Here is a 25216-nt window from a genome sequence, read left to right as displayed (position 1 = left end):
AGTCTTCTTTTATTACCAAATAATAGTATGCCTTCCTAGGATTAATTGAAGAAATGCCTGTACATTTTACTGCAAATATATTAACTAGATTCTCTGTATATTATATATGCAAAATATTGGTTGTCATTTCAGGATATTTTCTAATTCAATAGGCTATTAAGTCAGAACTCTTAACAAGTGCTGATGGGTTTTGAAACTTAAATTTTTTGTTTTTGAATGCATGCAAAATAAGTAATAAACATTTGCAGTTTTCAGTTTGAAGATTTTTGTTTTTAATTTAATTCATATTTGTAACTTTTTTTTTCTTATTGTTTCCTGTTGAGTGGCTAACAGTTATCTATTTAACAGGTTAAAAAGTTATTTATATATTAATATTTAAATGAAACATAAATCATGTCTAGGAATTTGATTTATTAGCTTACAAAATTATAAACTAATTTGTTCTATGACATAAGCACTACTTCCTAGGCCTCCACTAGCAAAACCCTTGCCTTTAGCTTCTGCATCAATTCTAGTTAAAACTGGCATAACAGTTTGCAAGCTGTCAATAACTTCCAGATGTTCTGAAACTGCATCCCAACAATTTGTAAGTGCCTTTTCAACTTTTTCATCTTTTGTGAGTGCAAATTTTTGATAATTTGCATCAATTATTACACTAATCCATTTAATAACACATTTTTCTGTCTTCAGTGCATTTAGTGCAGGTAAATTGTGACCTTCTTCTGAAAGCAAATGGGTAAAATATTGCAGCAGGGTTGTAGCCTGATCAATGTTTAGTTCACTTCTTAAATAAGGTAGCAATAAGTTATCATTAAAATTATTTATAAGGATTGTATCTACTAACTTAACTCTTTCACTTGGCAAAAGTTCTATAGGAATATTCTTACTAAATTCAGGATCCTCTTTAAACTTTCTTTTATTGCAACTTAAAACAAAGTGTAAAATTTTTGCTAAATGCTTTTCAGGAATATCAGTGAAAAACTTTAGAACATCCTTAACTAGTTCGACTGTACCCTCCTCTAAAATTTCAGGTAAAATCTGATCAAGTATTACTGCTTCTGCCAGTCCTTCATGCATGTGTTCTTCCAATTTATGTTTTAAACTCTTTGGCACCAATTTGCCTTTAGTTGATTTTTGCTCATTTCTCTTTTCACCTTCCAATTCTTCCATCCAATTTGCCACCTCAAAATCAGTTACAAATGCAACATCTGAGTCTATTTTGTTTGGCAAAGGTTTATGGCTACCTACTAAAGCAACCAACTGCTCAGAATCTAAACAGAATGGAACCACAATTAAATTCTGTCCTACAGGAAGCATAATAGTGTTAAACATTTTCCAGATTTTTGCTTCCTTTGTATACAATTTATGCAATTGCCTTGACTGAGTTACTTTAAACTGTGTATTATAAATTAGTAATACAGCACCTTCTTCATTAGGATCAGAACCATAGATGGCAATATACCGTTCATCTAAAGTCAACACTTTTACCAAGTGCTGAGGAGAAATGTTTTCAAGCACTGTAAGTAGTTCTCCAACATCTGAAAGTTCTTTGTCAAACTGTATCAATTCTTTTATATAAATTTTGCAATCGCTCCACACTGTTAATAAATGGACTTTCTTATTCATTACATACAATGAATAGCCTTTTAATGTGACATTGCTTACTAACAGTTTATTTTTATAAAAAGAATTTTTTGAATAGTGGGTATATACAGTCCAATAGAAGGTGATACTGTCCTTATCACTAACTAGTAATCCTAGGTACAAGTCCTCATCAACACTTTTATAAACCACATCACATATTTCTCCACCATCAACAATTAACACTGGAGTGAAGGATTTTCTGCTCTCCAAAATATCATTTAACGAATACACAGATCCACTTTGGAAGACTACAAATGTTTCTCCATTGTGCTCCAATATTGTATAGATAGGGTGATTAAACTTATATTTTTTTATTTTATCCAAGGTTTCATCCTCATCAGTCCAAATGCGTACAAAGTTTTGATTGAATACTGCAACATACTTTTCCAGTTTTTTATCGAACACCACTGGAGAACTGAATTTTTCTTTGCTTCTCCAACTGCACACTTGCTTTTGGTCAGATAAGCGATACTTTATGGCTATATTTTTACCCAGAGTAACTATGACAGCCCCCTTTTCTAAGTCTTCGGATATGCCCAAAAGGTTTTTGGTGTCAATTAAAGGGCATAAAGAATAATACGAAAGTAATTTTGCCATTTCTACACAAATTTAATTTGGAACTGACCCAACAAAACAAACGGTAACATAACCTAATTTTTGAATGGTTGTCAGCAAGAAACGTGACGTTTGACATACACTCAAAGTCGCTCTCCGAAAATAACTGTTCAGTGGATGTGGAGGATACTGTTAGGTTGTGGTACTCTAGAATTTTCAGACCAATAGTTTTCTATGAAATTAATTCAACTTCAGATAATTTAATTAAGGAATGAAACCCACAGCCAGGTATTACTGATGTAAATTTGAAAATAAAAAATAGAATTTTTTTATATAAATTATTCACTCTTAATTATTTTTTAAACGATTTTGAGAAAATCGTCCTCTAAGTCTCCGCTAGTTATATGAGGTACTACTAGTTCTGGGGTATTCAGTCTATGGGGTATTAACACCATCTGCTTAAGTAGATCTTTAGTATCGTTGCTTAACGTAGATAACACATTTGTAATTTGAAATTATGGAAGAAACTAGTTGGATTTGATTAATTCTTGGACCATCTGAATGCATTCAGTTCATTTTAAAAACTGAAAAAGATGAACGAATTGCTTTTTTGAAAGTATTACTGATAAGACTAGTGTGGTGGTCGTCTGATGTCTACAATATACAAAAAATAGTAACAGAACGACTATAGTAACAGAAGTAAATAGTACCAGAATAACAGAACGAGAAAGTACTATAAAAATAGTAACAGAACGTGCAGCCAAAATTCATGGTTGGACCAAGAAATGGAGTAATTTAAAAGGCTAGTTTAAAGGATATACAGTTCTCTGAGATAGAAAGGTCAAGAGCGCGATTCTATTCTGAAATTCAATTTCGAAACCTAAAAAATTAAATTAGTAATAAAATTAACTCACTTGAAAATATGCATTTTAGAAAAAATAGCCTGATGCAGTAAATAATTTAATATTAACCAGAAAAAAAAACTTAAATAGAATTAAGGAGATAAATGTAAACGATAATATAGTCTTGAACTTATATTTATTATTATTACTTACTTATATTTAGAAGTAGTTACCGATATTATAAGTATTAGACATAGTAAATACTTTAAAACACAATTCTGCTCCTTGAGATGATCACGTTACAAATCAATAATCTTTGCATTTTGGGTTCTAGTTTGATTATAATTCTTCGAAACTGGTTACCAAAATTTGTACTTCTGAAGTTTTTCCTGATGAGTTAAAATTCACTAAAATTACGCCTATTTTTAAGTCAGTTTCGTAAGATTCCATGAGTAACTAACTGTAGTTCAATTAGATTTTGTAAACCAAATCATATTGGGGTCGAAGGACTCATCTTTCTCGTCTCTCTCTTGCTGATAGAAAACTCGTCTTTCTCTTTCAGCGACTATGAATGGAAACACCTGTATGGCTTACATCATTCATGCCCTGTTTGTTTATTCTTCCTTCTCCAATTCTGCCCTCTGTTGTACTCTATCTTCCTCTTCTTTTTTCTTCATGATGTCCTTTATCATCTGGTGTATAATGTTCAAGTTTCTGCCATTCTCAATCATCAGTTCCACCATATTTTCCGCCCTAAACACTGTATTAAGCTCGAGTTCCGCCCTGTATCTATACGTTGTCCACCTTTCACAGAAGAACGGTGTGTGTTCTGTCGTGTCTTGCTCCGCACAATAGATACACACATCTTTTGGCGTTTTCCGAATTTTAAAAGTGTACTCCCTAAATGACCCGATAGAGTCTGTGTGAGAAAGTAGTTTGTGGTGCAGTGGGTACGTTCCACCCACGCTTTAAGATCGGGTATTAACCTTTTAGTCCACGCTGCCTTAGTGACTTCTGGCTCCCAGTTTTGCTGCCATCTTAGTTATTGTCGCATCCCTTGCTCTTTTTCTCTGTTCCCCGTTTGTGATACTCTATCTTTCTCGTATAATTTCGGATATCGGTGGTATCCCGCATATAACCTGGATGGCTACACTGGAGATAGTTCGATATCCGCTTGCTACGTCCACCATACTTGCTACGCTGCATCCCCTCCGCCATGTTCTTGTATTTTGTTAAATGCATCATGCCCTTCCAAACATTTACACCATAAAGTAGGATTAACTGTGTGACCCCGTATAAGAGTCTCCTTTTTTCAAACCCAATATTATTTGTTTCCACTGAACTTTGAACCCTTAAGGTCATTTCAAGGTCAAACGGTTTTTGCAACGAGAATTGGCCTTTTTTATTCCGGAACCATGAAGGGCGAAACATCTTGCGTTCAGAATTTTGTTGATCTTGGGGTTTAAGTGACATCTGAAGGCCATTTCAAGGTTAATCGTTATTTGCAACGAAAATTTTCATTTTATATTACTTTCTGCGATAAATCTCTCTAGTGATTTTTTTATTAAAATACGATTACAAATTTATTTCTCATATTTATTTTTATCTAAATTTCATAGTTGATGAGATGCAACAGATGCAATAGGATTTTAAGAGATATTTGAATGTATTACAAGTGATTTTTAATATTGTTTTAAAATCATATTGATTAAGCACAATATTGAGTCCCAAGGCAGATAATTTTTTGGTAATTCTAAAATTCTCTTCTTGCTTGAAATTTCCACGTCTTTGTAATTTATTTTGTATATTTTTAGGTAAATAAATTATTCATTAAGTTGATAAATATTATTTCAATACCAATACTTGCCTTATTTAAAAACTAAGTTCTCTTAAGACGATTATTTTCCCATAGCTAGTTGTTATTATTGTACTTCTTTAAAAGCTCGCATTATAACTAAAAAAAGTTATTTTGTACGAAATTTTAATTGAAATATATTTTTTTACAATAAAATGGCCTTTGGTCGTTTTAGTAAGCGACAAAGTATATCCATTCTTATGATTCCGTATCTTCTATTGGGGTCAAGAACAAGGTCAATTTTTAAGTAAAAACTGAACAACATTTTTTTTTGGAAAACGCGATCCTAGAAAGTTACAGGGGAAGATTTTTACTTTTGTTACACCTATAAATGAAACTTGAATTGGAGGCAACACCTAATCCATGTAACTAATAAAATTGTTCCAATGCTAGGCGCTATATACAGAGTTCAAAACTGTTCAACATTTAAGAGAAAGATGTATATTTACAATTCCTTTTTCCTGTCTCTTTGTGGTGTTTAATGTGGTGAGGTAGATTTTGAAAAATAAGATATTGAAGGCATTATTTAAAAATGATTGGCGTACAAACACTATGGAGCTATACAATACGGGGTTGGGTATCTTAATGCTGAAAAAATTACTTATATTTGAACAGGGTAAATAAATATATGTTTAAAGTGACTACCAAAAATTTAATAAAAGAGATATATTTTCTGAAAATACTCAAAAAATAACATTTTGCTAGGACTTAACATGACATCTACTAGGATAATAATATTAGGATTAATGTAGGTTTACGTAATCCAGCTTATCCGGCAGCAAAAGCGTATAATAGTTTACCAGAAATCATTAAACACATGGACTTGATTTTCTTTTTCTTCATATATTATATGTTTTAATTTGGTTAAGGTTACACCCTGTAAATGTTATACATCCTTGATACCAGTGCATTTGCAGTATTTTAAGGATTTTTACTTTTATAAATTTATAAAAAAATTGTAGTTAATAAAGAAATTTGATAAAAAAAAAATTAGCATATGCAGATGTGATAATCTTTGTAGGTAATACGTGGGATGAAGCCAAATCTGAATTAAAAACAGGGATGAATAAGGTCAAACTATTTTTGAATTGTTTTAAACTAAGTTTAAATTTAAACAAAACTATCTACATTTTCCATCAGATCAATAAATAGACCTAATTTTAATGAAATAAGAATAGATTCCTTTAATGTACATCTCACAGAAAGCAGTCAGACAAAGTGTCTTGGTATAATTATGGACTAAAACCTGAAAAAGGACCAACAATTCTATTTACTTGAAGAATATATAAGCCACAAAATTTTCTATAAAACCCTGATACTGGTAGAACCATTACTCCTCTAAAGTGCATAATAGTTACATTAAGTTAGCTAATAATGTACAATGTATTTGAAATATGTACAAATTATAAATGCAAATAAATAAATAAAATATCTTTAAAGTTTAGAGTAACGGGACGAATAGGAAAGATCCTGTGGAGATACAACATAAAATATTTAAACCAACAAAAAAGCTAAAAGATGCCCTACGACCAGTCAAAAATAGCCGAGATCCACTATTTCAGCTGCTGAAGTTTATCGCATGCAATCATGTGGAAAGGTATACATTGTGTGCGTACCTTGCCAAAAATCTTGAAACCCGTTAATAATTCGCGAACGTGTCCTTTTATTAAAAAGTATCCCGAATAAAGTTTATAAACATTTTAGATCTACTTCATAAAGGAGAAAGCAGAACAAAGGTATAAATCTTTTTGTAAATGGAATAGTATATTTTTTAATTAATTTTGAAAATCTACACAACAGTTCCATAAGTATCACTAATTAATATCTCCATCAGTATTTATTTTTTTTTCAAGAACTTTTTAATATAACCTTTCCAAAGTATACACCATTTCAAAACCGATCAAATCCATTAACGGACAATTAGGAGATTCCAATAAGCACGTAATTGTGAAGATCTTCAACGTATGGAGAGCTCAAAGACGCTCTTTAACACACATAGAACTTTAGAAATATAACAACATTTCATAGAAGATCCAAATTTATCATTGCGTAAAGTTACGCATTGCGTGCCTGGATTTCCGTATACTGTGCATTGGAAATACATACACATAATCCGAAAAAACTTAATGTTTGGGAACGTATAAAAATATTCTATTTTAAACTAGTCTGTAAACGTAAAAATATTTTTATAAAATTGTTCCAAAAGTACCTATAAACTTATTTCTTATTGGGATACTTTTTAATAAAAGAGCGCGTTCGCAAATTGTTAAGGGGTTCCGAGACTTTCACACTTAATCATTATAGTTTTTAATTTACATCAAATTGTCGTAGGCATGATTTCTTAAAAAACGAATTTTCGTAGGTTTCTCTCTTTCTTGGCTTCAAAATTTGCTATGGGATGTTATCAATATAGAGTTCATAGGTATAGGATTTTCAATTTTTATACTCAAGGTTGTTCCTCACGCTTCCTCAGGCGTCACCTCACCCCCTCAAATGATCAATGACAGTGGCTCTCAATGACTACGGCAATTGGCCATACTAGTTTTACGCGTGTCACATACGATGCTATGTTTTCATCATTGTCACTCTAGTTATTTTTTTAAGTCGAGTAATCAAACCAATAACGTCATTATGAAGGTATCTCTCTTTCTAAAAACGTAAACAAACTTTGTAAATTAAACTAAACTGAAAATAATTATAAAATTGCGACTGTAGAGACAATAATTATTTGACGTTTTTAAAAAAGTGACAGATATCTTCACAATGACAGACATTTGATTGCCTAAGTCAATGAAATAGAAATAAGCGCTGGAGACCTTAAGCAGGTTCGGTGATGAAGCATGATGTAACTTTATGAACCTTGTATTTACACGTCAGTATGACTTGACATAATAATAGTATATTTGACAGAGTGGCAAACAGAATTTAAATTTAAAAATTTTGGTTTTATTTATCTTTTATGGCTATTTTTTGTGTTTCATAGTTAAATCTCTTTATTGTTCAAGACAGTTTGTTTGGTCAATACAAGCTGTAAAATCGATACAAAACATATGCGAGTATAGGACTGCTTTCCTAATAAGTGAATATTATTATACTAAATTGTAAAATTATGGAAGAAAATAAGACGGAGAATATTTCAAAGGAAATAATTTGTATTAAATCTACTTCAAATAAACCCAGAGGAGATGGAGATTTATCGCAGATCAGTATAAGCGAATTTTTGAGCTATTTAAAAACGGCATATCAGGTAAGATGTTGATAATTTTTTTTTGAGGAATTTTTTTAGAAATAAAATTCAAAAAAGTGTGTATTGTTTTATAAGATTTGTGTTTCTTCTATGAACGATATAAGCGATATAAGCTTGGTGGCCCCCAATACATTGAGACGGAAATTATCTTTTAAGCACAGATTTATATGGTAAATAATTATCCCAAGTTATTTCGATATTTTTGACAAAATGCGGGCCAATAAGACATCAGAAAAAATTGAGTTTTTACAATGCACCTTCCATGTGCAGATTCTTATTCTTTCAAAATATTGATGCTGATATATGTACAAGGTGGTTACTCTCACTAGAATAAATTCGTTAGCGCTCTTAAAGAATACTTTAGAGAAACGCAAAAACACGTCTACTAAGACTTTTTTCAGCCTTTAAAAATGTATTAATTTTTTTTTTCAATCCTTCCGAAAAGATGATGACTTAATTTTTTAAAATTAGAAAATGCCACTTGCGTACATCGTAATCCCGAGCTACTTATCTTGCCGGAGTGTTAGGTGATTCTTTATAACTTAGTAAAATATTCAGTTTTGTATCCTTGCTTACCGATAGTTGTACGATAATAGCGATGATTTAAATACTAATAACAATTTTTTACATTCTATTTATCTTTCTGAATCTGAAACTCTCGAAGCATTAAAAACACTTGATCCCAAAAAGGGCGCAGGCCCAGATAATTTTCCATCCTTTTTTGTTAAGAGTTGTGCAATGGGTCTCGCCCCTCCCCTGACCTTAATTTTTAATCAATCACTGTCGTGCGGTGTTTTTCCGGATATATGGAAACGTTCATACATCATTCCAATATTTAAAAACAATGAAAAAAACGTAATTAACAATTACCGACCAATAAGTAAGCTTTGTATTTTTGCCATGGTTTTTGAAAAAATAATTTATAAATATATTTTTAATGTTGTTAAACGTTTGCTAATTTCTGAGCAACATGGATTTCTACCAAATAAATCCATTGAATCTAACCTTCTTGAATATACGGAATACATTAGAGAAAACATGGATAGCGGAGTTCAGGTGGATGGTATCTACACCGATTTTAGTAAAGCTTTTGACAAAATTGATCATACCATAATGAAATATAAATTAAAAAGAGTCGGTGTGGATGGCATTTTTCTGGACTGGTGCGAATTCTATTTAAGAGGTCGTATTTTTTCTGTATTGGTAAATGAGGTTGAATCTAAGAATATAAAAGTTACCTCTGGGGTACCGCAAGGATCCCATCTAGGACCTCTGCTCTTTCTTATTTATCTTGATAATGTAAAACTTTGTTTTTCAAACTCTATGGTTCTTGGATTCGCCGATGACTTAAAAATTTACAAACAAATTAAAACTCCGCAGGATTATGAATTGCTGCAAAAGGACTTACCTAGATCAATTTCATAAATACTGTCTTAAAAATAACTTGTTTATAAATTCAAATAAATGTAATGCTATCAGTTTCACTAGAAATAAAAATCCAATTCAATACAATTACAGAATTGGTAACAGTGCCTTAAATAGAGAAAACGCGGTTAAAGATCTGGGCTTGACACTTGACAATAAACTTACATTTGAAAAACATATAGATTTAACAATTTCAAAGAGTTTTAAAATGTTGGGCTTCATAAATATTAAATAGACAATCTAATCTAACTTATTTTCAAATCCAAATACACACTTAACACTCTATTATGCTTATGTACACAGCAAGCTTAACTTTGCTTCAATAATCTGGAGTCCTTATTATCAAATTTATAAAGACGCAATCGAAAGGGTACAAAAAAGGTTTAGGGTACAAACCAGCTTCAGCTTACTAGTAAATATAGCATCTGTGAGAAATCATTATAATATTTTAACTCTTCAGGATCGAAGGATTTTATCTGATATTATGTTCCTTTATAAAATATTAACAGGTAAAGTAGAGTCTCCACATTTGTTAAGCAAAATCTCATTTAATATAGCGCCGAGAGCATTTAGGGTAAACCATTTGTTCAAGGTCCCATTTAGACACACTTTGGATGCTCAAAATTCTCCTATAATAAGGATGATGCGTGAGGCCGATGTTTTATATTCAATCTGAAATAAAACTGAAGCAAATAATTAAAAGCGCCCTTCTGTCAGAGATTTAGATATTTAAGTTTAAGAAAACATTTCTTTTTTATATGTTTATATAAGTTCCAAAGTAGGTAAAATTTTCTTGATGAATTTTTTTGGTTTTTTAGTTAGTATTTCTTAGTTTTTAGTTAACTTAGTATACATTTTGATGTGGATACTGTTGTAGGTTTACCTGTTTGTATCCTTAAAAGATTATAAATAAATAAATATAAATAAATGACTTCACTTTGAGTTCGCATCCTTTCGCAATTTTTTAATATCTACTATATTTCCATAATAAATAGCTCCGTTATAAATATCTATTATATTTCTGTATACATTTTGTTGCACCTAACTAAAACTAATTTTACTAAAGATTCTTGTTTTCGCCAGATGAATAATTTCCAGTAGAAAAATAAGTTTTGAATGCGCACATGACTTCTGCAATATTTCGAAAAGTTGCTTCAGTGTCTTAAAAAACATATATTTTTTTTATATAATCATTTAAAAACAGTCATTTACGTGTAGTGTTGTACTCCGTCCTGTTGAAAATATGAGAGATCTTAAATCAAAGTACTGCTCAACCATATCTAAGTGACCTATGAAAGTTGGATGCGCAGCGGCAAAACCCTTTGACGAAGATCGTAGCTCGTTTAAAGAGCTCCGGTTGTAGAGGCCTGTTGGTTTACACCGCAGTGTTATAGCCGAGTGCTATAATCGAGATCAATTAAGTGATAGTGACAGGTGTTTTCTTTCCATTTTCAACTTATTAATTTTAAAATGTCTTTTAAAAGTAAAATAGAAAATCAATTATTAGACAGTCAAAATCGTAAAATAATCAGCAATTTATTAAATTTTATGGAAACTGAAGCAGTGGCTGGAGAAGTCAATATTCCTCTTAACCTATATGTAAGTTGGAAATCAAATACCACAAATCAAATGGCGACTATTATCATGACATAAAATACGAAAATTATAAAAAGTATTCACGGAGAATCTGATTCCATATTTAAAACCAAAAACTGTGGTTGTAATCGATAACGCCCCATACCACGATAAACCACTATAAAAAGCAGCAACAATTTTGTAAAGGAAAGCCTAGAGGAATTGCAACACTATGTTAAATCTCCAATTATATATTATAATAAAGCTTTACAAAGCAAAGTATGTAAAATGTTATGAAATAGATGAACTATTTAATGCAAAAGGTCATGACGTTTAATGATTACTACTATATCGTCCAGATCTAAGCCCATTTAAGTTAGTTTGGACTTAATTAAAAGGATATGTGGCAAACAAAAACTTAAACTTAAAAGTTAAAAGTAAAACTTAAAAGAAATTAAATTCAGTAAAAATAGTGAATTGTCTAGAAGAGAGGAATTACATGAGAAAGATTATGGACCACAAAACTTAACCGTTGAAGAGGATAAAACCTATCTTAATTTGTAAATTTGATTTTAAGATATATGTACAGGGTGTTTGACGGAGGGTTAGCCAAACTTGGTTGCCATATAGATAGGCTCAGATAGAAGATATTTTTTTAAGAAACTTGTGTTCTAAAAGTCTCGGGTTTTTTATATCTTTGATTTTGTGTTATTTTCAGGATTTTCAAAAAATTATGCCTTTTGACATCTTTAAATTTTTTCAGCATATTTGTCACGTTTTTTTTTACATTTGTATTTAGTCTGTAATGTATCCTGAATCTAAAAAAATCAATATCAAGTACAAATAATACCGAAATAATTAGTATTGAGCTCAAAAAGTTAATAATAGTAGCAAAAAAAGTTATGAAAGGTAACTTTAACTTGACGCAAAAAAAAACTAAAATCTATCAAGATGTTCAGGTAATTTTAAAAACATCTCCAGTTAATACTCTTTTCAATGATATCCGATGTGTTACACAAAGCCGACTAACTTGCCACAATTCATGACTTTAAAGGAAAATAAAGTAAAAAAAAAAATATTTTTTAAATTTTATGCATTTATTTCAAAATTACAAATTTTATTATTACAGAAATATGGAAATTTACAATTTTGTATTAAGTTTATTGTTTTCTGTCCCTGTTGCACACTCACTCTTTCACTCTTTTTTCTGCGCATCTCATCGGCCACTTGCATATTTTTGAGTTGTAGAGCTTTACTGATCTCTCTGCTTCGATAATTAGGCCGTCGATTTTCTAGTCCAACATAGTAAAAATTTAAGTAAGCTTGTGCAGTTAGGCAGTTAGATGGTCATTAATAGATAAGGAAACTTATTTACTCTCAAAATCCCAAACATCAAGATCTCATAACATCCCCAACTAAATTACACTTACTGGAATTTGATATTTATTATCTAGGAGCAACTGTTTTTTCGGATTTACTATATGGTTTTTTTAAATTGAGTGTTTCTTAAATTGAAAATTTTGTCTATTCTTTTAGACCTAATATGGCTTGATATTGTATCATCTTGATTTTAGGTTTAAGAAAAATTGAAAATTAATAAAATAATTGAAGTGATGGGATACCTTTAAAAGTTAATTGGAAAATATAGGCAGGGTCATAAGTAAGCCAACCATATCCTCTAATTCTGTAAATCTATTTGAAATAAAGCTAAATATAGCGCTAAAGCTAAATATCAAAAAATCATAGAAACCGATTATCTAAATCATGGCTCGTGATAAAAACTGATAAAGAAAATCGTAAACATGAAGGTATAGGTGATAAGTTACTGTCTATAGCGATATTATACTAGGTTTTAAAAACTTACGAATAAGATATGAAACAGATACAAAATTAATGAAGGTAAAAAATATAATCGTAGAATGAAAGTTTAGGAGGTTCATCTGGATAGCTTGGATAATCTTGACTGTATACTTTGGATAATTAAGATAAATGAATTAATCAATATATCTGAAGTCGATGTCGTCCATGCAGTTTCCAAGTATTGTGCCAAACTAATGGTCATTTATTATTGAGAGGTTATTCTTGAAGTAGTAGTAAGTTTAAAATGGTCAATTGTCATATTGATGATCACAATTGTCATATTGATGATCATGCTGAAAAAGTCTATAAAATCGCATAAGTTCTTTGGGATATGTACACAAACATTGCTCAAAAGACTGCAAAGACGTAATAAGCAATTTGCTCATTAAAATGTAGCTTATTAAGATCGCCACCTAACTTTGCGAAATTTAGAAATCCAGTAGAATTATTAATGTAGTATCAGGACTATAGTTAAATAAGGCTACACCAGCGAATGTTATTTCTTGAAGAAAAGAGTCAAAAGGGTTAGTGATTGATTGGTTTAAGTGTGGTTTATAACGTCTTGTGATGCGTATAATGTAGATATAATTTTAAAATTTATGTAGTATTCAAGTATTTATTAGGAGGCCAACAATATCACGAGTGACAAAACTATCAATTTCCTTTTCCAGGTGCAAGATTCTGTTGAGGATCTTTTGATGGAAGGCGGAATGAATGAGGCTGTAGAATGGTTAAAATCCAAAGAAGCAGAATTTTCTAGAAAAGGCAAGAGCCTCGCAGTGCAAACATCAAATTCGTTGTTACAAAGAGGGAATGGAGACGAGAAAAAAGGTTTTATATACTCAATACTTTTCTGAAAATTACATAAAATTATAAAACACAAATTTGTATAGAGGCCGTGCAACAGTCAAAGCGCAAAAATTCTACAATAAACGTTATGCACGATTCGGATATCTTGAAGAAGAAACTAAGTGAGGTTCTTTCCGAAGGGTTGTTGGACTCTGTCCTTCCGTACTTGATGCAGGGTAATCATCCTGTGAAAAAATGTATGTCTTGCAATAGCTCAGTAAAAAATGCAGGTATATATCTAATTTTATCAATAATTTAAGCCGTCATGTAACAAAAACAAAATTGTCATAGAAAAAACTACCTCCCACTCAGCCGTGTTAACTGTCTCAAATTCTATATCTAATGATAGGCTCATACGTCGCAAATCAAGTGGAGATACTTCATCCTCCTCCAATAAAGTTACTATAACTAAAACTGAGTTAGTATATAATATTTATTTTATAGTACAGACTGTACAAAAATCTACTTTTAAGGTCTGAAGTTGAAATTCACGTATGTGACGAAGTAAAAAATATGAAGAAAACATTTGTATGTAACCAGAAACTTCTTGTAGATAAGATGGGGTATTTTGCTGAAGTGACTTTGGGTAATAGACATGTGTTAAATAAAATATTACTGAATTTGATACTAAATACTAGCAAAAATATATTTTAGGTCAAAGGCTTGAGGATATGGACATCTCGGTCCATTGCGACATTGGCATTTTTGAATGGTTGATGCAATGGGTGAAAAAAGATTCGTTGCTGGAGGCTGATTGGCCTCAGTTAGACTCGCAATGTGTTATTCCAATTTTAGTATCAGCAGCCTTTTTACAAATGGAGCCTTTATTGCAGGATTGTCTATTGTTCTGTCACGAGCATATGAATGAGATTCTCAGAAACAATACAAACTTAAGCTGTTTAAATGACTCTGTCTTAACAAGGTTAGTTGCAGTTTAAGAGAATATAAAAATATACAAAAGTAGTAGTCTTAAACCTATTGTTAATGTAAAAAATTGTGAAAAATCCACCCTCCTCCAGGTAGCTTCTACACGTTAGGTATTATTTTACGGGTAGCTTATATCTAGATGTTTAAGTCCCAAGTGTGCTTACAGAATATCATTCATGAACAAGACATTAATTGCATCAAGAAACCAATCCTGAAAATGTATTCGCGTATTCTCGAATTAGACGCGTAGTTACGCTATTCCAAGTCTTTATAACGTTTTTGGGGCCCCTACCCATTAAAAAAATAAGTACCTTGTTATGTTTAATAAAAAAAATTAATGTGACGGTACCATAAATATTACAAAATAAAAAAATATTTAGCAACAACTAAGTATGTACAACATGCATTCTAATCTCAGAATATGAATTCGCAAAAGTTGACACTATGGAAGATGTATTTAGAAGCTCTTTAATTTAAATTTTAAAAATAACGCAAATATCGGGACACTCAGAAAAATACAATGGGCCATGAAAATTTTGGTAAAACTAGCACATGAACTAAAATTTTCAATTAAAATAAAGTCTTTAATTGATTTAATTTTAGCTGAATTGTCCTTTCCCCAATTGCTTTTTTAAAGTTGTGTAAACTTTATAAAAATATAAGTTGTAATGCCTATCTGGAACAATTCATCATCATAAGCCAAATTACTTCATAAAATATCTGCAGATAATGAAAAGTTTTACAAATTTCACTTATCCTGGTCAATGATTTTTTTAACATATTTTGAATTGGATTGAAATGAAAAAAATATATTAGCTTATACGTAATAATATATATGGAGGTGGTGATAGATCTTATGTCTTCTAGCGCTATTGTGAAGGTGATTATAATTCCATATAATAAAAGATATCTATATCAAAAGTGGGCTTTTGAATTTATCGTTGGTTTTTGACAAATAAACCGTCTAGGTATTACTACATCACAGACAATATTGCTGCATGCAATCCGGTCTCTTAAATCTTCTATAGTTGATTGGAATTAGGTTATCAATATTTGTCGTTGGTATATATTGCAAGCTTTTTGTTGAATGTGTAGTGTTGGTTGTTTATGTTCTAATTTTGAGTTTTAAAATGTTCTTGGTGTTTATAGATTGGCTGCAATGTATACAAATACTGAAGTAGAGTCAATAAAAGATCGAAAAGATAAAATCCAGTCGAGATTGTTTGCAAAGCTTATTCAATCTCTTGCAGAACCAGAACCTGAGAGTGTGCGTGGCCATTGGTGTTCATTAGCTAGGATTTTCAGGTAAAGCAATATAATATGTTCTTAAGAAGAAAGAAAACTTTAATGTTAATAAAGTAACGCAAAATTGCGGAAAATCGATTTGAACACAAATTATGACACTGCCGAGAGCAACAGACGTGTCAATATTACTTTCTTTTAATTTAAGATAAATTAATTACCTTAGGTTTTACCGTTCTTTGGTGTGAATTAAAACACTCGATGTGCAGAAATAGCCAACTGATTTATTTTACACTAAACACGATCGTTACTAAATATATTTAGTTTTACTGTATTTATTTACTACCGTTTATGTCAATTTAAAAGTCGCGCCAATATTTCGACTTGAACTTCAACTCTTGGAAGCTCGGGCTCTCTATATACTCGCCAGACCATGGGCCTAGGCGATTCGCTAACCTTCTAGGTGTCTCCAGAGATGTCGTGCGGTGTGCCCACTTGCGTCAGCGCAGTAATTTCGGAATGCCGAAGAACAGCTGATATTCGCGGCGTTGCCAATATGGTTACACTGCCCTCTCCTTAAGACTATTTCGTCCAAATTATCTTTCAAAGAACACGAAACGTCATGTGACGCCTCTTTGGTAACCAGATATAAAATCGTTATATCGGTCTTTTCATCGTTATCTTAAGCGTTTGTCAGACTCTGAGGTTAGACAGACGCAGCTCTTGTATTTTTCCGACCTTTCTGCGGAAAACCTCAACTATTCCTCAGACATTTGTAAATCCTTAGCTACACAATAAGCCAGAGCATACTCAGCTGGGGCAGTAAACAGGTCTTGCTGCACTTCACTCTTTTGGCCTTTAAAATGATCGCACTCTTTTGGCCTTTAAAATGATGGGCTATGAATTCATCGAATGTTAAATTGGACTGTGATTGGATTTCATAGCTTGCAGGAGCTCAGCTGGTCCTCTTCGTGGTTTCCACAATAAGGAGCAAGTCGGTTAAAGTGAATGATTCAAGCTCTATCCCGCGCCGGCTTTTGTATTCTATAAAGAACATCGTTGATGACTTCCAGAACTTTGCATGACCCTAAGATGTTTAAAGTGTTTGTGTCTCTTAGCGTCGTCAAGCCAAACCAAGTCACCATTGTTGTACTTCTGGTCTTTAACATTGACATCATTTGTGTCCTTCATCCGATCGCTGATATCTTGAATGGAAATGCGCACTTGACTATAAACGACATCTATTTTTCTGCGCAATTCACGTGACCTAAGCCCCGGCAACATCGGTCTTGGCGGGCAATCAAACTTCAGATCGCATGGGCTCTTTCCGTCACTATTCGAGCAGTAAACTCTTCAATGTTTTCATAGATGGCCGATAGATAAGTCAGCAGGAACAAATTAAAAAACATATCCCAGTCTCTTTGGTGGCTAGTCACTACTTTGGCCAAATACGTAGTGATAATGGTTCTACTTATACGTTCCACCATACTACTCGACTGCTGAATTAACAATTTCGGCCTTTTTCTTTGTCATTTCAAGATGTCCTCCTGACACACCGGCATAGATTCTTTCTAGCAACTCCGAAATTCGATATTTAGGCACAAAGACTTACCTTCTTTCCTCTTTGCCATCGTGGTCAACTATTTTATCTAACAAGAATCAAGAATTAGGGAGGTCCATTATTCCTAATATAATTGAATATAGAAGAATACTTGGTAACTTGCTCCAAAGATAGCCTCTTCCTTTTATTTACCCAGGTTAAGACCATTTGGATATCGGGATCTTCCTCTTAGTCTCTTTTCTCCTAGCTGGCATTTTTCTCCTCTGCTAGCTGACAATACTCTCTGCCGATAGGATTTTGTTGCTACGGCCTGCTGAATACACATCGACGATCGCCTCGTCGCATCGACCTTACTTAATTTAGCGGGAGTAAAACTTCTGGAGGATTATTATTATTTTTTATTATATTATTTGTTACCACTTTATGTGATCTGCTTTGTCACATTTCCAACATAGTAACTTTCGATCCTGGCATCTAGGTCCTCCAATAGCCTCCGTAATTATTTGCTTTACCCATTCCTGAAAGTCGTCTTCTCCTGGAATCACTTGCATGACACGAGCCTGGCCCTTATTCATGTTCTTGAAAGCTTCGAATTCAATGGCTCAATCATCCCCACTTTACCATCGAGGAGTCCATCCAAGCTTGATCTGCCAAACGTTCCATAATTCTTCCCAGGACATTTGGATATGCTAGTAGAACCAAATGTGCAATCTTAGCTTCAAATTCTTGTAAGTTCTCTTTTCGCTGACTTTTGGGACCGATTTTTCTAAAGTGTGTGGTAGACATATTACACCTGGAATATGTCTGGTGTAATATGTCTACCATAACGCATCTCCAAATATCTCAACAGGTAGTCTTAGACTTTTTACTCTTCGAGGGATACTCTTTGTAGGATGGCTGCAGCATCTTCTCTCAAGGCCAATGTGAGGGCAGTCGCCTTCTCCCTGTTTGCTTTTGAAGCCACTTCAAACTGACACTGACATTTTTTCATGATTTTTTCACCATTAAGGCGGTTTAGGGCCAACAGATTCCGTATCGGCATAAACTTCGTTCTTGTGGTCATCGATAGTGTTGACGTTCAATATTGCGATTTTGTTATAAGCTTCCTGGATCCTGTCCTCCACCAATAAAAAAATCTGGTTTTTCAGTGAAGAAGATTTTTCCAGAATTTCTTCTTTAAATTCTCTTTTCCTCATGCTCACTTTTTAAATTCGCATTGTTTTCCAAATTATTTTCTTCTAACTTTGCAGAATTTTCCCTCAATTTAGCTTTCGGGTTGGAAGAGTTTTCTCGCAAGTCATTTGTGAAACTTTGCCGCATTTGACCGATATTGCTTGCATTAGCAAAAACAAAGTTATTTGGGTCATCGCCTTCCTTAAGTAATGCGTTACGAAGCAGTTCCCATAGGTCCGCCTTATAACCCGTCATATCGCAGTCCCTTTCCTCCAGCTCTCTTTTCAGCCATAGAGTAATTAAAAGTATAATAAAGTTTAATATTCATTTCTCTATGTTTTCAGCTCATCCAATTCACATCTCACACAAATGTAGCGTTTTTACCGTTTGTTGTTACGTCACCGCGATGATTCTGGAATGACGAAGAACAGCTGATATTCACGGCGTTGCCAATATCGTCACAATATAAGAAAAATAATTGCATTTTAAATTTTTACTTGCTTTAGAGTCACACATAACCGTTCCCTTGTCGAAATTGACAGTCGAACTACATTTGGATGCTTCAAATTATTTTCTATTTTACTTATTGCTGACTCATCAAACGTTGTTGACATTGGCACGAAAATAATTTAAAAACTTTTTTTTGGATATTTACGTAATTTCGTATACGTATTATTATAAAATATTCACCTTTAAGTGATTGTTTTCAACAATGGGGTGTAGCCATATCTTTTTCTTTTATTTACTTTTTTTTTTAAAGGTAATAATATACAGCAACGGGATTAACGCTGTATATTTCCTATTGCATGTTCATTGTTTATCAGCCAGGCTGAATGCAACTGTCATCATCTTCAGAGTCGGATTCCTTTTTCTTTTCTTCCTTCTTGGTTGTTGGGGTAGCCGCAGCTGGGGCGGCAACAGCAGCAAAAGTCGTAGCATCATTAATGAACTCCTTGATGCTAGTGGCTTCCTTGAATTTAACGTTGGTATAACAGCAGCGATGGTCAACAAGTTTTTGAAACCATTGGCAATGTTATGAGGAGCAGATGCGATAGTTGGGTATCCAATGGAAAGGTAAACGGAAGCCAAGTTGGCAACGCTAGCTAAGAATCTCCCTCTTACGTCTTCTGGCTTGATGTCGAAAATAGCTGGTGCAAAAATAGCACAGGAGTGATAGATCTGTTCCACAACCAAACCATAAAAAAATAGAGAACTATTAAGCTTGTTAGATATAGCTTCAGAGGGACCGACTTTGTCCTCTGGCTTAAGAATTTTAAGGTGGCTTCAGAGGTAATTTCTGGCAATCCGGTGTTCTAGGCAAGAATAATAACGGATAATAGAGCAATAGCGCCGGCACGAGCAGAAACCTTGACTTATTTGTTTTCCAGCAACTTGCCTCTGACTTCTTCAAGATCTCCACGAGAGAAAATAAAGTCCTAATCACCCTTAATGTGAAGCAATAGCTTTTAAAAGCAGGGTTGAACTCAAGGTGACTCTTGTTTTCTTTACACAACAGAGTGTTCCTTCCTAGGACTAATACTCCTAAGGGGAATACGGATCTGTGGTATCTGTTTTGAGCCGACATTGTCAGCGCCCACAATGAAACACTTTAAGTATTCTTCCAAGAGTTGGATAAGTTTGGTGACATAGTTAGACTTGCAGGTTGCCTTGTCCTCCTTACTCATCTTGTGTGTGGTTAGGCACTCTAGTTGAATTTAAGAACTCGGCGATAAACAAAGGTAATCAGTTCATTTTTCTACTGCCGTCAGCAACAGTCTGTACACCCCGTCTGAAAGTAAAAAAAGACGCCTAGTCATACTCGTGAGTCGTTACCTTAATATACGGGTCCATCTGAATGAGCCTTACGGGTAAAAAATTCGATTCCCTAGCTGACCTATAAGAACAACTGTTCATTAAAACAACTTAAAATAAATCTGTTTATTTTCTTGTTTATTTTTCCCATGGCAACTCGGGCTGTCATATAAAAAGAAGTCAAAACAACTGTTCATTAGATTAAGTTAAAATAAACTTGTTTTTGTTTATTTTTTCTATAACTTAACATTATTTTTTAGTATCCTATTTATTAAATAATTATTTTAGATGTGAAAAATGTCAGCAATTAATAACACCAAACGTTGCCGCAAAAATCCCTTGCATTCCCGCGTGTATGAGACTTCAACATGATGGATCAATTATAAGTTTACATACAAGGTGACTTAATAACATTTTACATAGATTTTGTATAAATATTCTGCCCTTACATTGTCATTTTTTAGACATTCCGCATTGTTTTAGGGATTCTAACTGGAATATTAATGATTACATCATTGAACTGCAGAGAAACTTGAAAACTTGGCGAAAGGTTTATTGGAGACTCTGGGGCAAATCACACTTTTTATACTGTGTAACATGCAAAAGGTTAAAAAAATATATTTGTCTTTTTTTTTAATGGTTAATTTACCTTTTTTTTGGTTTTTTTAGGTATTTCCCCACAAATCAAATTGGCTGGTGTAGATATCACCCTGATACTCCCCAATTTTTTACTCTGGATGCTCAAAAAGCCCCATTGCCAATAGGCAGATATCCGTGCTGTGGGGAACGGGCCTACAGGTATGTTTTTTAAACACTTTAATGAAATATTTTGGATTATCCTGGAAATCATTCCTAAACCTTTTTTTCTAGCAGACAAAGGTATCAATAAAACATAACATCTGCTTATAACTATAAGCTATATTCAAAGTTGTTTTAGTGTTTGTGTGTTTAAGTGATAATTCTGCTGTCTTCATAAAGGTTAAATTAGTCCAGATATTTACTCCAATAACTTCCGAATTATCAAATTTGCCCTTATGTCTTATATTCAGGTTACAATGTAAATACAAAAATTATTTTAACATTTTCTTTGAAATGATGTAATTTTGTGGTAAGGTGTCTATGATAGTATACAAGGTGTCTACTATAAAAACCGCCAAACTTTAAGAGATGATTAAACAAGTCATTTGAAACAAAAAAGTCTGGTATTTAACATTTTTTGATTTTATCAAATTTCTTTGTTTTTTTTTATATAAACAAGAATATCTCCATTATTCTTACCACCACATAAAATTTAGATATACCATCTGAAAGAGAATTAAATTTGCTATAAGATGGGTATATTTAAGTTTTTGAGTAATTTTTTATACCGGGTGTTATCAGAAGTTAAATGTAACATTTGGGAAATGTGCAAAATTATAGGTAGAAAAGTTTATAAAGAACCAGCTGCTCAATATGCACACAAACCCATTTTTCAAAACAAAATCGATAGAAAATCCGTTGGCAGAGAGAAAAGACGACCGCAATATATTTTCTCTCGCTTCTTATTAAAGAAACCACAAGAACAAAGCAGCCGCCGTACTTCGTTTCTTTGTACCTGCCGGGGATTTAAAGCCTATGACGTAGCCTGAAGGCCTACTCAGTGTCGTCTTGTACGGGAAGTGAGTTAATCGTGTTATAAGGCATTTAAAATCTGTTGTGTGTTTTTTTTTAAAGTATAATAGTGAAATAGACTATAGTTTTTTTAGTTAGACTATCCGATTTTTATTGTAAAAGGTAAGTAAAATTGGTTTAAATTATTCAATTGTCTAATAATTTAAAAAAATAAATGAAAATTAATTACTGTTAAAAATTATATTATTTAAAATATACTTTGATTTTAAGTGACAAAATAATAGGTATTTAACTCGTAGGTATATATGTACAGCCTAGAGTGTGCATGTGTATATTAATTTTTTTACTTTCTAATTTTTTTTTTAGATGTTACTTAAGAAAGTAGGCAAACAAGGACAAATAATTCACAGCCAAGGGAGAGAGATTATTTCTAACGTGGCAGCTTTTATTAAAAAAGAAGCAGAGCAAGGAATTACTATTCCTTTGAAAAATGTTAGGTAAGTGAACAATATAAATTCATATTTTATTGTAGGATGTTTTCAAATTTTAATTTTTATTGTATTGATAACTTACAATAATAGTATATAATTATTTTAGACAACGTACGTTAGAGTTATATAAAATAGTGTCTGAAAATAAAAAAAAGTATCCTGTAAAAACCAAGTTGGACGACCTAATGGAAAAGCATGGACACATTGTGTTACGTTTGCCTCCATACCACCCAGAGCTTAATCCGATAGAAAAAATTTGGGCAACTGTTAAGAATTGGGTGGCAAGCAGAAATTCCACTTGCGGAAATTTCGAATGATGAGTGGATAAATATTTGCCACCATATAGACAACATAGAAAAACAATATTTCGAAAGTCATAACCTTTTTAAATAATAAATATAAATATATTATATAAATATTTAAATATATATATAATAAAGCATTGGATTCTTTAAAATTTACAGTAAATACAGGCTCATCTGATGAAGAGATCGAATGGTCTTCATTGGATGAATCTGATTTAGGTTGTAATACACTATTTGATAGTGAATAAAAATATATAATATGTAAAATAATGAAAAAAAACTTTAAGCTTATACCAATTTGTTTCTTTACACAAGTCGTTTAAAATACCTAATCCTTAAAAAAAATGCGAATAAAGAATAATTTTCAGAAGACCCTATTTGAAGTCCTGTTTTAAAAATAATTAGCGAACTGCATCTTCCTGTAAGTAAAACAATTTTTTATTAGATTTTTTATGGGCACATCACAATGCTAAAAAATATAATTTTAATTTATCTACATTTTTTTAAACGAATCTCGGAGCAATTAAATTCAAATATATGCATTCTTAGTTGGTATTTCAACTAAATCAAACGCACTTATAATATCGCTAGCTATACCTACTAAAAATCTAGGGCTATTTAAACTCTAGTACAAATTAATATTAATAATTTTAACAAGTGTGCCGCCTCCACTGTCTTCAGACCTCGACATAGTCATCTGACCCGGTCGATAGAATAACAAGATGCGCGGATTTTGCCGCCTGTTGATGTCATCGGTTCTTTATAAACTTTTCTAACTATAGTGGTATCTTCTTCATTGTCGTTTTTCTGATATTTGGTAAATAGGGAAATGTTTTTTTTTCAGCAAAAACTACTGCATTTAATATGCTTACCAATGATATACTTACTTTTGTGATAGCTATTTCTTTTCACAGCAATATCATGGGCAAAAGAAAGTAAACCACAAAAATTGAAAATTTTCAAATTATATATTTCTTGAATGACCAAAATTAAAAAATCAAAATTTCATTAAACCAACCTAAAATTATAACAATTGTTCAAAATGTCTTCCCTCTTGTTCAATACATTTAATGCATCTTCTTCTGACACTATCAACAACCCGTTCAAGTTCAACGCGTTTTTGTCGCATTTCATTGCAACACACACTAATTCGATTAATTAGTTCATCTTGAGTATTAATGTTAATACTATAAACATTAGATTTTAATGTAGCGTAAGGTCAGGGCTTCTGGGCGGCCATCTTACCGGACCGTATCTTCCGATCCATTTCTCCCCAAAGCATTCATTCAAGGAATTTTGCACAATTCTGCCATTGGGGGGCTGGGCATCCGTTCATTTGAAACCAAAGTTCCTGTCTAGCGGCTAAGGGGATTTCTTCCAGTCGACAAGGTCATTATTTAATAAATTTGAAAACTCGTTGGAATTGAGCCGATCAGGAAGTATTACAAGTCTGAAAAGGCGACTTTCATTAATCCTATCCATACGACGTTGACCCTTATCTCATGCTGAAAATGTGAAACAACAGTTGCATGAGGGTTTTCTGTATGCCATATATGGTTATTTCTTAAATTCATTATTCCGGCTCTTGTAAATGTTGCTTCATCTGTCCAAAATATTTGATCTGTTCCCCACTCTTGCAACTTATTCAAGTACCACCTACAGAATTGAAGCCTCACCTCACCATCCACTGGCAATAAATCCTGGACTTTTTTCAAATGAAATGGATGCAAATTATTTTTTTTTAAAAACTCTATGCACCAATGCGGCGAGTACTTCTAGATCTATCTTCTGTAACAGCTCTCATAATCGCAGGTTCTTGTCTCCAGCATTGACCATTTTGACCACCTTCTCTAATCGGCAAACCTCGAAAGGAACCAGTTTCCCCACAGCGTTTGAACACTTCTGCAAATGTACTTCTATAGGGTTGCCGTCTATTAGGAAAACAAAGCGCATACTCCCTTGCTGCATTTTTCAATTTCTTTCTTTTGCGGATTCATTGCCATTTACAAAAGAAGGAAAACCTGCCTTTTTTCTTAAAGAATGAATATCGCGATATGTTATTTGTTTACGGCTTCTCTAATGGAAATTTCTGGAGTTGTTGTATTAGGGAAGATAGATCTACAAGTACTCACCGCGTTGGTGCTCAAAAGATCAAGAAATATAAAATTTGAAAATTTTCAATTTTTGTGGTTTTCTTTCTTTTGCCCATGATATTGCTGTGAAATAGCTATCACAAAAGTAA

General features: G+C 32.6%; 2 protein-coding genes across 4 annotated transcripts in view; one reads left to right on the top strand and one right to left on the bottom strand.

Annotated features, from left to right (window-relative positions):
- Positions 1-393: 393 nt before the first annotated feature.
- LOC126740282 (nucleolar protein 11) lies at positions 394-2358 on the bottom strand. Its single transcript, XM_050446238.1, has one exon. The coding sequence runs from the start codon at positions 2239-2241 to the stop codon at positions 427-429; it is 1815 nt and encodes a 604-aa protein (XP_050302195.1). The 5' UTR covers positions 2242-2358; the 3' UTR covers positions 394-426.
- A 5439-nt stretch (positions 2359-7797) lies between these two features.
- LOC126740142 (SANT and BTB domain regulator of class switch recombination-like) overlaps positions 7798-25216 on the top strand; it is a 76315-nt gene continuing 58896 nt past the window's right edge. For 2 of the 3 annotated variants that reach the window (XM_050446065.1, XM_050446063.1), the window contains exons 1-10: positions 7798-8143; positions 13675-13834; positions 13897-14082; positions 14144-14270; positions 14326-14438; positions 14507-14774; positions 15929-16084; positions 20856-20966; positions 21051-21173; positions 21237-21365. In XM_050446065.1, coding sequence (XP_050302022.1) covers positions 8006-8143; positions 13675-13834; positions 13897-14082; positions 14144-14270; positions 14326-14438; positions 14507-14774; positions 15929-16084; positions 20856-20966; positions 21051-21173; positions 21237-21365 — 1511 coding nt within the window. In that variant the 5' untranslated portion in view covers positions 7798-8005. The remainder of the gene's footprint in view (positions 8144-13674; positions 13835-13896; positions 14083-14143; positions 14271-14325; positions 14439-14506; positions 14775-15928; positions 16085-20855; positions 20967-21050; positions 21174-21236; positions 21366-25216) is intronic. The other variant, XM_050446064.1, reaches the window with a different exon arrangement.

Source organism: Anthonomus grandis, chromosome 9 (assembly GCF_022605725.1).
Source record: "Anthonomus grandis grandis chromosome 9, icAntGran1.3, whole genome shotgun sequence".
NCBI lineage: Eukaryota > Metazoa > Arthropoda > Insecta > Coleoptera > Curculionidae > Anthonomus > Anthonomus grandis.
The sequence above is the reverse complement of the archived record's forward strand: the minus strand, read 5'-3'. Positions and strand labels throughout refer to the sequence as shown.

Excerpts from the sequence above, each read along its gene's own strand:
- LOC126740282 (XM_050446238.1), bottom strand. The coding sequence starts at position 2,241 with ATGGCAAAATTACTTTCGTATTATTCTTTATGCCCTTTAATTGACACC.